The sequence below is a fragment of the Onychomys torridus genome, chromosome 3 (assembly GCF_903995425.1).
Source record: "Onychomys torridus chromosome 3, mOncTor1.1, whole genome shotgun sequence".
NCBI lineage: Eukaryota > Metazoa > Chordata > Mammalia > Rodentia > Cricetidae > Onychomys > Onychomys torridus.
This window is the reverse complement of record NC_050445.1, coordinates 39,347,446-39,361,931: the sequence shown is the minus strand read 5'-3', so window position 1 is coordinate 39,361,931 and position 14,486 is coordinate 39,347,446. Positions and strand designations below refer to the sequence as shown.

The 14,486-nt window shown below is 38.6% G+C and overlaps 1 protein-coding gene across 2 annotated transcripts in view; it reads right to left on the bottom strand.

The window, feature by feature from the left end:
- Copg2 (COPI coat complex subunit gamma 2) overlaps positions 1-14,486 on the bottom strand; it is a 121,932-nt gene that overhangs the window by 49,433 nt on the left and 58,013 nt on the right. For both annotated transcript variants that reach the window (XM_036180688.1, XM_036180689.1), the window contains 3 exons: positions 7,014-7,147; positions 6,511-6,578; positions 5,033-5,221 (listed from right to left, as the gene is read on the bottom strand). In XM_036180688.1, the coding sequence (XP_036036581.1) occupies positions 5,033-5,221; positions 6,511-6,578; positions 7,014-7,147 (391 nt within the window). The remainder of the gene's footprint in view (positions 1-5,032; positions 5,222-6,510; positions 6,579-7,013; positions 7,148-14,486) is intronic.

Below are 14,486 nucleotides of genomic sequence, written 5' to 3'. Positions count from 1 at the left end.
GCCGGGCGGTGGTGGCACACGCCTGTAATCCCAGCACTTGGGAGGCAGAGGCAGGTGGATCTCTGTGAGTTTGAAGCCAGCCTGGTCTACAGAGCTAGTCCAGGACAGGCTCCAAAGCTACAGAGAAATCCTGTCTCAAACAAACAAACAAACAAAAAATTATACTTTTACAAGAAAAGGATAGAGAAAAATTTGCCTTCACAGGCAAATTCTCAGGGTGTTAAGAGATATCAATGGAAGGTTCTCTCACAAGGGATGTTAAACAGCCCCATCCTGTGCCAATATTTTGTACAATATATGTGTATAGACAAGTTTCCTTTAGAAGGCACTAAAGAATGGGAAAATGTTTTTGAGGAATATAGTAAAGGTCTACACTTAAAATATAGGCAATGAAAATAATAAACAACTAATGACATTGATACTAAGTTGAGATCAATCCATTTTTAAAGTTTCTTTTTATTTATTTATGTATTTATGTGTTTATGTATGTATTTATGTATTTATTTTTTGGTTTTGTGAGACAAGGTTTCTCTGTGTAGCTTTGCGCCTTTCCTGGAACTCACTTTGGAGACTAGGCTTGCCTCGAACTCACAGAGATCCACCTGCCTCTGCCTCCTGAGTTCTGAGAATAAAGGCATGCGCCACAACCACCCGGCTTTTTTTTTTTTTTTTTTTTTTTTTAATAGACAGGGTTTCTCTGTGTAGTTTTGGTGCCACATACCTAATTATCTGGGAAATGCAAATCAAAATGACTCTGAGATACCACCTTAAACCTGTCAGAATGGCTAAGATCAAAAACACTGAAGACAGCTTATGCTGGAGAGGATGTGGAGCAATGGGAACTCTCCACCACTGCTGGTGGGAATGCAAGCTTGTGCAGCCACTTTGGAAATCAATATGGCACTTCCTTAGAAAACTGGGAATCCATCTCCCCCAAGACCCAGCTATACCACTCTTGGGCATATACCCAGGGAATGCTCAATCATACCACAAGAGCATTTGCTCAGCTATGTTCCTATCAGCATTGTTTGTAATAGCCAGAACCTAGAAACAACCTAGATGCCCTTCAACTGAAGAATGGATAAAGAAAATGTGGTACATGTACACAATGGAGTACTACTCAGCAGAGAAAAACAATGACATCATGAGGTTTGCAGGCAAATGGATGGATCTAGAAAAAAATCATCCTAAGTGAGGTAACCCAGCCTCAAAAAGACAAACATGGTATGTACTCACTCATAGGAGGATACTAGATGTAAAACAAAGATGACTAGACTGCTACTCACAACTCCAGGGAGGCTACCTAGAAAACAGGACCCTAAGAAAGACACAAGGATCTCCCAATGACAGAGAAATGGATGAGATCTACACGAACAACCTGGACATGAGTGGGGGTAATGAAGGGCAAGGTTCGAGGGAAAGAGAGCTTAGGGGAGCAGGAGATCCCAGCTGGATCAAGAACAGAAGGGGAGAACAAAGAATAACAGACCATGATAAATGAAGACCATGTGAGAACAGGAAGAAGCAAAGTGCTAGAGAGGTCCCCAGAAATCCACAATGACACATCCACTGTAGACTACTGGCAATGGTGGAGAGAAAGCCTGATCTGACCTAGCCTGGTGATCAGATGGCCAAACACCCTAACTGTCGTGCTGGAACTCTCATCCAATAACTGATGTAAGTGGATGCACTTCCTCGGCCAGGCCCCAGGTGTTGATCCAGGAGTCCAATTGTCGAGAAAGAGGAGGGACTGTAAGAGTGTGAACTGTTGAGACCAAGATTGGAAAAGCACAGGGACAAATAGCCAAACTAATGGAAACACATGAATTATGAACCAAAAGCTGTGGAGTCCCCAACTGGATCAGGCCCTCTGGATAAGTGAGACAACTGAATAGCTTCAATTGTTTGGGAGGCACCCAGGCAGTGGGATCCGGACCTGTCCTTAGCACATGAGCTGGCTGTTTGGACACTTTGCTCAGCCTGGAAGGAGGGGACTGGACCTGCCTGTACTGAATCTACCAGGTTGAGGTGAATCCCCAGGGGAGTCTTGACCCTGGAGGAGATGGGAATGGAGGGGAGGGGCTGGGGGGAAGGTGGGGGTGGGGCCAGGAGGGGGAGGACAGGGGAACCCATGGCTGATGTGTAAAATTAAAACACAAATATAATAAAAAAAAAATAGACAGGGTTTCTCTGTGTAGTTTTGGTGCCTGTCCTGGATCTCACTCTGTAGCCCAGGCTGGCCTCAAACCACTTGGCTCTGCCACCTGAATGCTGGGATTAAAGGCGTGTGCCACAACCACCCAGCTTCTTTTTATTTTTATAATTCCCTTTTTAGTATAAAACTTCATGCAGTCACTGAAATCAAGAACTAAAAAATTGAGAAAAACACTGATGATACTGAAAAGTACACTGAGCTATAAACAACTTAATGAGGATTTGTTTTATAAGGTTAAAAAGATAGCAAAATTAGTAATGGGGAGAGAGTCTACCAATTAAAGAATATAGCTTAACAATTAAAATTATTATCACCCTTTTCTAACTTTCTTATGGTATGTTTCAGACTACTTATTAAAATTTATATTTAACAAAATATTATAAAAAATATGCTTATATACTTATTTCATAGTTTGTTCAAAAGATTTCCATAATCTGAAATTCTTTTATATAACTCTTTCCTGCCTGATCATGTCTTTTGTTGCCTTCCTTGGTTTGATTTGTCTCTGGACATCTTTACATTTCCTTATCTTTCTTCAGTTTACTAATGTAGCCCCAAATAATACATATACCTATACATATACATATACCTATGTAAGTTTTGCTTACTCTTTGGTATTTACATGACTGCTATCATTTTGTATATAACCTGCAACTTGCCCAATATGTTTATAAGTAATGCACACAACTGAAATAATCTCACAGTTCAAAAAGTGAAATTGTAGGACTCTCTCTTCTTCTTTTTTTTTCTTTTTAGTCAGGCATGGTAGCACCTATAACCTCTACTCTTGGAAAGCTGGAATATCAAGATCGTGAGTCTAAGACCAGCTCAGTCTACCTAGTAAGAACCTGACTCAAAAGGAAAAAAATGAAAACAAATATTTTTTAAAAAATCACTTTTATTAGACACTGGATTTTTGTTTAATTCTACAAGTAGTTGTATACAGGATAAATAAATATTTCCATTGAGTCATATCCTGGCCATCAAGTTTTTAGTGTACTTTAATTTTCAATCTTTCTAAACTTTTTTCATTTTCTAAAACTAAATAGCCAGTAGACTATTACCCAAATTTTGGTTGCATTCTGCTTGACTGTTTTTTCAGACAAGAGTCTATTTACCCAGGATGTCCTAGAACTTGTATGTAGCTCAGGCTGGCCAAAATTCATGATGCTTCTGCCTCAGCCTTCCAGGTACTAGGATTATAGGCACATACCACCATTCCACACTTACATTCTATTTTTGTAGGGTCTGAAAGCTATGATGGTTTTAGAGGTTTTTTTTTTTTTTTTTTGGTTTTTTGAGACAGAGTTTCTCTGTGTAGCTTTGCGCCTTTCCTGGAACTCATTCTGTAGCCCAGGCTGGCCTCGAACTCACAGAGATCTGCCTGCCTCTGCCTCCTGAGTGTTGGGATTAAAGGCATGCGCCACCATCACCCAGCGGTTTTAGAGTTTCTAAAGAATTATTAAGAATAAAAATAAGAATATATAAATAGATAATTTCAGGAGCCTAGATTATCTAAAGTATTTTATTTTATAGTCATTTAGAGAAGTTTGCCAACTTCCACTCTAAAACATTATCCTTACCAATACACTTTCCCTACCATCCCAGTTTATTTTGTCAAGTAGCTACAACACAAGTATTACACTCCAAAGTTTTAAAATGTCTCCTTTTGTTTATTTTTTCATGTTAAGTAGAGAGCAACAGTCCCTTGTGGTACATGGCTGAGCATTAAGAAAGAATGACATGGTCTTTCTCTTTCTTTACACTAAACTTATTGTCCTTTGATCATTTCTAATACATTGCCATCGGTTGTACTCAGCACTTTATTAGAAGTGCTAGCTGTTTTAATAAGGCAAGAAAAAAGGAAGGAAAGACCTTTGGGTTCAAAATAAGAAAACCAAAAAAAAAAAAAAAAAAAAAACAAAACAAAACAAAACAAAAAACCTCATTTATACAAGATATTATTATTTATCCAGATAATTTCAAACAATATAGGCAATAAGGGAATTCAGCAAGGTCACATGATACCAACTAAACATGAAAAAATTAAAAGAAAAATAGTTTCACACATTAGTAGTAAATAATTATTTGATTATTTGATATTCAAATAAAGATACCATGGTGGTTTGAATAGGAATGGCCACCATAGACTCAGGTGTTTGAATGCTTGGCGAATAGGGAGTGGTACTATTAGGAGGTGTGGCCTTGTTGGAGAAAGTGTATCACTGTAGAGGCAGGCTTTGAGGTCTCACATGCTCAAATTGTGTCCAGTTCAGTCTCCTTCTGCAGCCTATGGACTGGATGTAAAAACTCTCAGCTCCTTCTCCAGCACCTTGTCTGCCTGTATGCCACCGTGCTTCTTGCCATATGATAATGAACTGAACCTCTGAAACTGTAAGCCTGCCCCCATTAAATATTTTCCTTTATAAGAGTTGCTGTGGTCATGGTGTGTCTTCACAGCAAAAAAAAAAAAAAAAAAAAAAAAAAAAAAAACCCTTACTAAGACAGATACTAAAGCACTCCAATAGGGAAAGGAAGTCTTTTAAACTAATTATGCTGATATAACTGGGTATGAGTATAGGAAAACATTGAACTTATCATACAAACATTAATTCAAGTGGTCACAAACCAATATGTAAAAGCTAAACTCATAAAACATTGAGAATAAAACCCATCTTTACGACTTGGAGAAAGATAAAAGCTATGTATGTAGGATACAGCAATATCTAGGAAGGAAAAGAATGATAGCTCAGACTTCATAAAAGTAAGACCTTCTCAAAAGATACTGTTAAAGGCAAAGCTTGTTTAAATTCTTACCTTGAACTCATCTGAGATTTCAGATACAAAAGAAGCTATCTGCTTCATAAGCCTGTCCACACTGCTCTCACTTCCTGTTTTGAGCAATGTAGTAATGGCCAGTGTAGCAATGCTTCTGTTTGAGTCTGTGATTAAGTTTTCTAAGTCCAGGTTGCAGGCAGTCACAGCACAGGGGTGCTTCATTGCCACCTTGTAGAAGGTAGTGAGAAAAAAAAAGTAAAGCACATTGTTGTTGATAAAGGCCAGAACCTAAACTTTAATTAAGGTAAGTGACAATCTAAAGGGAACAGTGTAGGCCAAGGTAATCCTTTCAGATCAGGTGTGGCGAATGCCTACAACCTCAGCACCTGAGAGCTGAAGGTAGAAGGACCAGGAGTTCAGTGTCATCTATGGTCAGTCAGCAAGTCCCAGGCCAACCCGGGCTACCTGACACCGTCTCAACTCCCTGCCCAAAGTGATTGTTTTTTTTTTTTTTAACTAACAAGGTTTCACTTGATAAATGAATAATGGCCACAATACAGCACAGTACTCTCCTTTGTTAACCTCTCCCATGTAACCTTAATAACAATATCAGTCTCTTTTATTAGAGATGTCCTGTTATCTCCTTACAGTTTCTATGTTCATGAATGTCTCTTCTCCTAAACATTGAACTCTGAGAAAAAGATATATTATGGTAAATGCTGATGAACAAAACATTCTGTCACTTTAAAGCACTCCTGCAGTTAAACAAATTCCTGCCAAACTGGATTGGCCACTACTGCTAAACTGTGTCAGTTATGCTGCATTGATGCTGTTCCATCTCTGTCTATCCCACATTGGCACAGAATGTCTGACCCAAAATTCTGAAAAGGTGAAAATACTCTGCAGATCATTATCAGTAAAACTCATTCAACAGGAAAAGATGACCCAGACTAATGAAAAATCTTCATTTATCCATGCATCAAAGAATCATATGCTTTGTGCAAAAATCTTTGTGTATTTTAATGGTTGGGTGCTGCTTCAGGCCCACTGGAGTTATTATAAGAGATAGCATCATATTATATAACCTCTCTAAAATTCACAAATGTGAATTTTAAGACACAACTACTTTCAAGATTAGAGATGAGGAACTGGAAACACTGTTCAATCTTTGTACTGTTTTGTATGATTTTCATTAACCACAAGTGGCTATAAGCATAGGTAGTATGATTAGAGTGACTATGAAACTGAGTCCCTTACTTAATCTTAATGAACTTAAATTGGCACTTGTGAATGGCCTTCATATTGAACAGCATAACTCTTGAACATACAGTGCTCAGGAATTGTAATCTTCCATGAACTAACAGTATACATGACTACAACTAAGGCCACAAGTACAAATAAGTACACATGTGAAGCCCATAGATCATATATGCTAAGTTTGAAGAGAAAGCCAAATGCTCTATATTTAATGTTTCTGAATTAAACATATAAGTCTATATTATCAGCAGGATACCTACTTTGTTCAAGGTCCTCACAGCTGCGTATCTCAAGGCTGGCTTAGGAGAGCTACAGAAAAGTTGAAGAACTGGAAAAAGGGAAACAGAAAAGTCACTGGGGATCCCACTCACCATCTAGCTGAAAATTACAATGTGTAATGAATCGTGTTCATTCTGTGTATCAGGAAATAGATCACAGCATCAAACCTCCATGTGAACAATAATATCATCAAAAATAGGGAAAAAAGCACTGTTTGTTCAGGTATAAAAACTTTAACAGAAAACAAGGTTTGCTTTTCCTCTCTAAGAATTAATATCCCGATTTAAATAAGAGAGACAGTGCTAGTTATGAAAGCAAATGTGCTCTCTAAACATTCAAGAACACTGGATCATTAACAAGGACCGATCTTTATTCACTGAGCAATCTTGGCCCTAAACACCACTCTTACTGACCGCTCTGCAGAGCCACTGACTTAAAGAAATGTAAGACCATAAACAGAGGACAGCTATCAAACACAACTGACCTGAGACGGCAGGCGCCAACTCTCTTGCAGTACAGTTGGGAAGATGAATAATGGCAGAGGCAGCTTCATAAATAACCATTTCATGTTTATTTCGCAAGCAGCTCTCAAGGAAATCAAAGAGTGGACTTTCATGACTGCCAATAAATACATATAGACCATGTTTACATATCAAAAAGCAGGATATACGCACAATGGTTAAAAGCACAGGCACACTGAGATATACTTCTGGAACACTGGATAAAAGATCACTGAAGATTCACTTCTTAAAAAAGCAACAGAAATTTGTCAAAACTAGTTTCTTCAGAACTTTAAATTTAACCCAGTGAGCAATTACTGAAGAAAACTACGGGATCTTAGGATGGTGAGCTTTCTGGTGCTTTAACTTGCTGGACTCTCAATTTCCATCCTTCCTTCCTGGGATCACTGTAGTTCTGGAAACCAGCAGCCTCATAACCACTGAACCTGTGAAAGCCAGCAGCCTCAGAGAATTGGTTTAATATCAGTCAAATCAATTTATGTTACATTTCACACTAAAAGTGTAAAATATGAAAGCTACATGATTATTATTCTAGCCAAAGAAGCGTGATGCATACGAAGAAACAGTAAAATACTGCCCAATACAAGAGTAAAGTAGTCACCCGCCGGGCGGCGGGGGTGGCGCACGCCTGTAATCCCAGCACTCGGGAGGCAGAGGCAGGTGGATCTCTGTGAGCTGGGAGCCAGCCTGGGCTACAGAGCTAGTCCAGGACAGGCTCCAAAGCTACAGAGAAACCCTGTCTTGAAAAACCAAAAAAAAAAAAAAAAAAAAGAAAAAAGAAAAAAGAAAAAAGAAAAAAAAATGGTCACCAGCAATTACTCCTGAGAAAACCTAGATATCAGCCTTAGTAGACAAACACACTTTGAGTTAACTGATACAAGCATGTACAAAGGCCTAAAGGAAACTACATCTAAAGAATTAAATCCATCTATAACTATGAGAGATTACAATTAAAAAACAGAGATTTGGAAAAAGCAATGACTGTTCATAAAACATTAATTAAGGAGGTTTGTTGTGGAATATTGAACTCTGTAAAGATGTGTTACATTTGTTTCTGCTGTGGAATATTACTTGAATTATGTGCAGGCAGGTGTGTTACATTTGTTTCTGTTGCATTTGTTTAATTATGTAAAGATGTGTTGCTGTTTCACCTTGCCCCCTAAGGCACCTGATTCACCTAGTAGAGAGCTGAATGACCAATAGCCAGAGGAGGAACAGATGAGGCTGGTGGGCAGAGAGAATAAACAGGAGAGCAATCTTGGTCTGAAGAGAACGAGAGGGAGAGAAGAAGGGAGAGAACGAGAGGAGGAGAAGGGAGAGAACGAGAGGAGGAGGAGGGAGAGAACGAGAGGAGGAGAAGGGAGAGAACGAGAGGAGGAGAAGGGAGAGAACGAGAGGAGGAGGAGAAGGGAGAGAACGAGAGGGAGAGGGGCACACCTGGAGCAGAAGCCAGGCAGCCACCAGCCAGGCAGAGACATCAGGATAGTAAGACATACAGAAAGGAAGAAAGAAACGGTAAAAGGCTCTGAGGCAAAAGGTAGATAAAGAGAAACAAGCTAATTTAAGTTAAAAGAGCTAGTCAGAAACAAGCCTAAGTTGGCCGAGCATTCCTAACTAATATTAAGTCTCCATGTCATGATTTGGGCTGGTTGGTGGCCCAAAAGTTAGTAAATGTGCACGATGGATGAAAGAGCCAGAAAACCGATGTAACCAGCAGAGAACTAACGAAAACAGGAAAAATGAACAAGGTTTGGAGACCCATGAAGCAGGAGCAAATATGTCAACTCCATGTAATTAAGAGTCTCCTAAGAAAAGAGACAAGGAGGCAAAATGTTTGAAGAAATAATGACTGAAACCCTCCAGACTGATTAATCAAAATCAAGTCTACATGCCACAGCAGCTCAACAAATCTCAAGCAGGATAAATACAAATTGATACAATGTTGATTAAGTATTAAGTAAATAAAAAAATTCTGACAGCAACAAGGTAAAAAACAAAACAACTCATCACACTTGGGAGAAATCAATACACTTATACAATTAATGGCTGACTTTGGGGACTTCACTCTATTGTAGAGCACCAGACTGCCTCACTGCCAGCTCCCCTCCCAGCCTAAATATTAGAGGACACAGAAAGAAGCTTGTCTAATTCATTCATTCATTTTTTATTCATTCATTCTTTCTGCTGTTCTCCTTTCCTTAATTTTACTCTTCATATTTTATGCATCTTTACATTTTTCTTTTTCTGATATTTTAGTGTTATTTACATCTTTTTCTTTCTGTTCCCCTTAGTTTTATTCGTTTTTTCCCCTATATTTTATAATCTAATTTTTTTAAATGCCGCTATCTGTTCCTCTCACATCCTGTCCCTTTTTCTTTTCATTAAATCTTGTTTCATTCCCTTCTCTTTACCCTCTCCTTTACTTCATCATCATTCATTCCCCCCTCTCTTTTTCTCCCCGAGACAGGGTTTCTCTGTGTAGTTTTGGAGCCTGTCCTGGAACTCGCTCTGTAGACAGGCTGGCCTCAAACTCACAGAGATCCACCTGCCTCTCCCTCACGTGTGCTGGGATTAAAGGCGTGCGCCACTACTGCCCAGCCTCATCATTACTTTGCCTTTACTAATTTTTAAATTCATAATTTTATTATACATTATTTTTACTATTTTCTTTTCTATTGCCACTTATGATGTAGTAAATGACTTTAATTTCTTTTAGCTATATTTCTTTTAAAAATTTACTTTATTCTAAATTATATGTATGTGTGGATATGTGGGTATGTGCATATAAGTGTAGGTGTGCAGAGATCAGAGGCACTGGATGCCCTGGAAACAGACTTACAGGCAATTGTGAGCTGCCTGACATGGATGCCGGGAACCAACTCTTCTGGAAGAGCAGTGGTCCGTGTTCTGAAACACTGAGCCATCTCTCCAGCCCTTTTAACCGTATTTTTATATGGGATTTGTTTTGGTGGTAATGCTACTATCAGAGTTGTTGTTTTTTTCCTTGTGAGAGGAGACCTTAAGAGAAGGCAGCTCACTAAGAACTCACTACAAAAGGAACAGACATCTCAACAGACACATAACCTGAATCATAAACATGAAAACGCAAAATAAGTGTAGCTCCTCTAAATGTCTGCAACTCTTGATAATTGAACCTAAAGATATTGAAACAGTTGAAAAGTCAGAAACAGTTCAAAAGTCTGCTTTTAAAATGATTGGTGAGGGTCTGTTAAAATGGAATTGTGAGTAAGAGCTCTTTGGTTTTGCAACCATGAGGACCCGAGTTAGAACCCTTGGCACCCACATAAAAAGCCAAGCATGTCTGCACATACCAGGACTGGGGAGCAGAGACAGACACCCTTGGGAGCTTCTGCTTCAATGAAAGATTTTGTGTCAAAGAAGTAAGGCAGAGAGTGACAGAGGAAGACATTTGACAGCTTGCTCTTGGCTTCTGCATACATGCTCGCACTCTCATATTCATATGCTTGTAAAACACACACACACACACACACACACACACACACACACAGAGAGAGAGAGAGAGAGAGAGAGAGAGAGAGAGAGAGAGAGAGAGAAATAAGGTTCAAATGAGAGATGAGTGAAATGCCAATATGTTACCTGTACAAAAAAATTCAACAACTTGGACCACAAATTCAGTACTTAGGATAAAAAATTCAGCCAAAAAACATCTTTAATTACAGCACTTGGGAGGCAGAGGCAGGCAGATCTCTGTGAGTTCGAGGCCAGCCTGGTCTACAAAGCGAGATCCAGAACAGGCATCAAAACTACACAGAGAAACCCTGTCTCAAAAACAACAAAAAAAATTTCTTAAATCTTATTTATCATAATGGAATAAAATTAGTATCATGAGAAAGTATAGGAGCCACACAAAAACAAGGAGATTGAATATGCAAACTATATTTGCTATATACAAAGTATAATTTTCTAAAAATTAAAGAAATCCTAGAATCAAGTGAAAATAAAACCATAATTTATTAGAATTTCTGGTATACAGCAAAGGCAGAAGGGGCAAGTTTATTGAGATGAGTGCCTACATTATTCATAGGTCAAGAGAATTCTCTGATAGATATCTTAGTGATATACTTCAAGGTTTTAGAAACAAACAAGAAAAAAAACCTAAACAAAATTAGTAGGTGGAAATAAAAAGAAATAATAGAGTAGGGTAGAAATGAATGAAATGAAGACCAAGAAGACCAATGAACCAGCTGGTAGCACACGCCTTTAATCCCAGCACTTGAGAGGCAGAGGTGGGATCTCTGAGTCTGATGCCAGCCTGGTCTACAGAGTGGGTTCTAGGACAATCAGGGTTACACAGATTTTTTTTCTCAAAAAAAAAAAAAAAGGCCATCAATGAAACAGTTGCTTTTAAAGATTGGCAAATGCTGAGACAAACTAACCAAAAAGAAAGACTCCATAACCTGAGAGGCGAAGGGGGTGAAGTGAAGAAAACCCATAGGAAATGGATTCTTGACAAAGGTGCCCAGTACCTACTGGAGGAAAGATTGCCTCTGCCACAAATGGTGTTAGGGAACTGGGTAGGCATGTGGCAAAGACTAAAACACAATCTTCATCTCTCATCTTGTACAAAAGTAAACTGAAAATGGACTAAAAGGCCTTCATATAAGACATGAAATTTTGAACCTATGAAAGGAAAATATAAATATTTCAAGATACAGGGACAAGCATCAACTCTGAGTAAGACTCAAACAACTCAGGAAATAACAGCTAGGCCTGTCAAAGATCAAATCAAGTTCGCACACAGCAAAGGAAACAACAACCTGAAAAGGCAGCCTACAGGATGGGAAGTGATCTTCCTTAGCTACTCATTAGGCAGGGCACTAATAACCAGAAAAAAAACTGAAAAAATCAAATGGGTGAATGAACTGAGCAGAGAGTTCTTAAAAGCAACACAAACGGCTAATATATATTTTAAATATTTAACCATTTTTAGTCATCCTTAGTCATCAGTGATCACAAATGAAACTACACTGAAATCCCATCTCTCCCCCCAATCAGCATAGCTGTATCGTAAGAAAACAAATGAGAGCAAATGCAGGTGAGGATACAGAGATAAAGGCACCCTTATACACTGCCAGTAGAACTGTAAATCAGTACAGTCACTATGGAAATCAATATGGTGGTTCCAAAAACTATAAAGTTACACCACTGCTGAGTATGCTTCTGGATGAATCTGTGTCAGCATACTATAGGCACTTACATACTCATTCATAGCAAATAGATAATAATAAATATGTATTATACAATATACTACATTACATGTGATATAAAATATAATTAATAATGATAGTAAAACAAAATTGGTTATTAGAAAAAAATCAAATGTTAAATACTACATTAATATACATTTACTATTACAAACAACAACAACAATATTAAGAGAAACAATCAGGGGTTGGGGATTTAGCTCAGTGGTAGAGCACTTGCCTAGAAAGTGCAAGGCCCTGGGTTCAGTCCTCAGCTCTGGAAATAAAGAGAAAAAAAATAAAAGAAAAACAATCAGAGGTGCTGTGGGAAAATGCTGTTGTACACTGGTTTAAAAAAACACTGACTGGATAGTAGCCAGGCAGAAAGTATAGGCGGCGTAAGCAGACAAGAGGAATTCTGGGAAGAGGAAGGCTGAGTTGTCAACTAGACACAGAGGAAGCAAGATATGAAGACAGAACTGAGAGAAGGTACCAAGACACGTAGCTAAACATAAATAAGGATTATGGGTTAATTTAAGTGTAAGAGCTAGTCAGTAATAAGCCTGAGCTAATGGCCAAGCAATTATAATTAATATAAGCCTCTATGTGTTTACTTGGGGGATGCAAGTTGGAGGGATTTGTCCTGGCCGGGGACACAGGAAAACTTCCAACTACATAGAGGGCATGGCCTCAACTGGATAAGTAGATCTTTAAAGATCTACAACTACTATCAAGCTTCATGGTTTCTCTGGAAAACTGCAGGCAGACAAAGAAGCCCTTTCAGCATTTCTACACACTATTGTACTAAAGACCTGAGCCAGTGCAAAAGACAAAGCCCAAAATACAGAAGTTAGTCTAGAAACAAAGAAGTGAAACCAGGTTTGTTCACAGGTGACATGATTTTGTACACAGAAAATCCAAAGAAGTACACCAGATGGGGAGAGAGGGAGAGAGAGAGAGAGCGAGCGCAAATGAGCAAGAGCACTAGCTAGGAGTCTAACAAGTTTATAGTCTATATAAGACTGACATTAAAAACAACTGTATTTCAATGTGCTGCAAAAAGAAATCACTCAGCAATAAAAAGGAGCAAAGATTCATGCTGTAATAAAGTAAACCTCTAAATATTAGGCTAAATGAAAACAGCATGAATATGACACTATTTATAGGAAATGTTTACATAGGCAAAATTTAAAGAGACAAAAGGCAGCTCAAGGGCTGAGGAACTAATGACAGATGAAAGCTAGCAACTTGAGAAGGTGACGGAAACATTCTAGAGACAGCTGTGTTGATGGTGGTGCAGCCGGATAAGCTTATCAATAAATTATACAATTGCATGCTTACAGTGAGTAGATTTTATCATCTGTAAATTAATCTCAATGAAATGGGTTCAACAATACCAATTGAGCATCGTTGGCTAACACCTACAATCTCAGCACTTGGAAATCAGAGGCAGTAGAATTATTATGAGTCCCAGGTAGGCCTGGGCTAACAACGAAGCTCTAAATAAAAAAACAAACATATGCTGGGCAGCAGTGGCACATGCCTTTAATCCCAGCACTCAGGAGGCAGAGGCAGGCGGATCTCTGTGAGTTTGAGGCCAGCCTGGTTTACAGAGTGAGATCCAGGACAGGCTCCAAAGCTACACAGAAAAACCCTGTCTTGAAAAACCAAAACAACCACAACAAAACCCCCAAACATATTATATTAGTTGATCAAAATTTAAAATATGAAAATCTTTTCATATATAACACTGCTGAGAAGGAAGCCTAGTTGTTCTAAACAAACAAAAAAATCATGTTCATTTACTAAAAGTTATCAAGAGGTACCCATACAAACTATTTAAAAAGTTTTTGTTTAGTATTACTACTAGTGTGTGTGGACACTATGTGAGTGTGGGAGGGAGAATAAATTAATGTGAGTGTGCATGTGTGGAGATTAGAGAACAGTGTCTGGAGTTGGTGCTGTCTGCATTATGGGTTCCAGGAACTGAACTAAAAGGCTTGCCTGGCGAGTGCTTTTACCTACTAAGCTATCTCATCATCTGCCGCCTTGCTATCTTATACTCTACAGAGTTGGTAAACCTAGATTATGTTCTTTTAAGTACTTATAGTGTTCCTTTATATGGATCTTTCTTTCTTATTCCTAAGTACCCAAGGAAACTGCTTTCAATCCCCATTAACCAACTAGGACTGACTTCCTATCAATCATCTG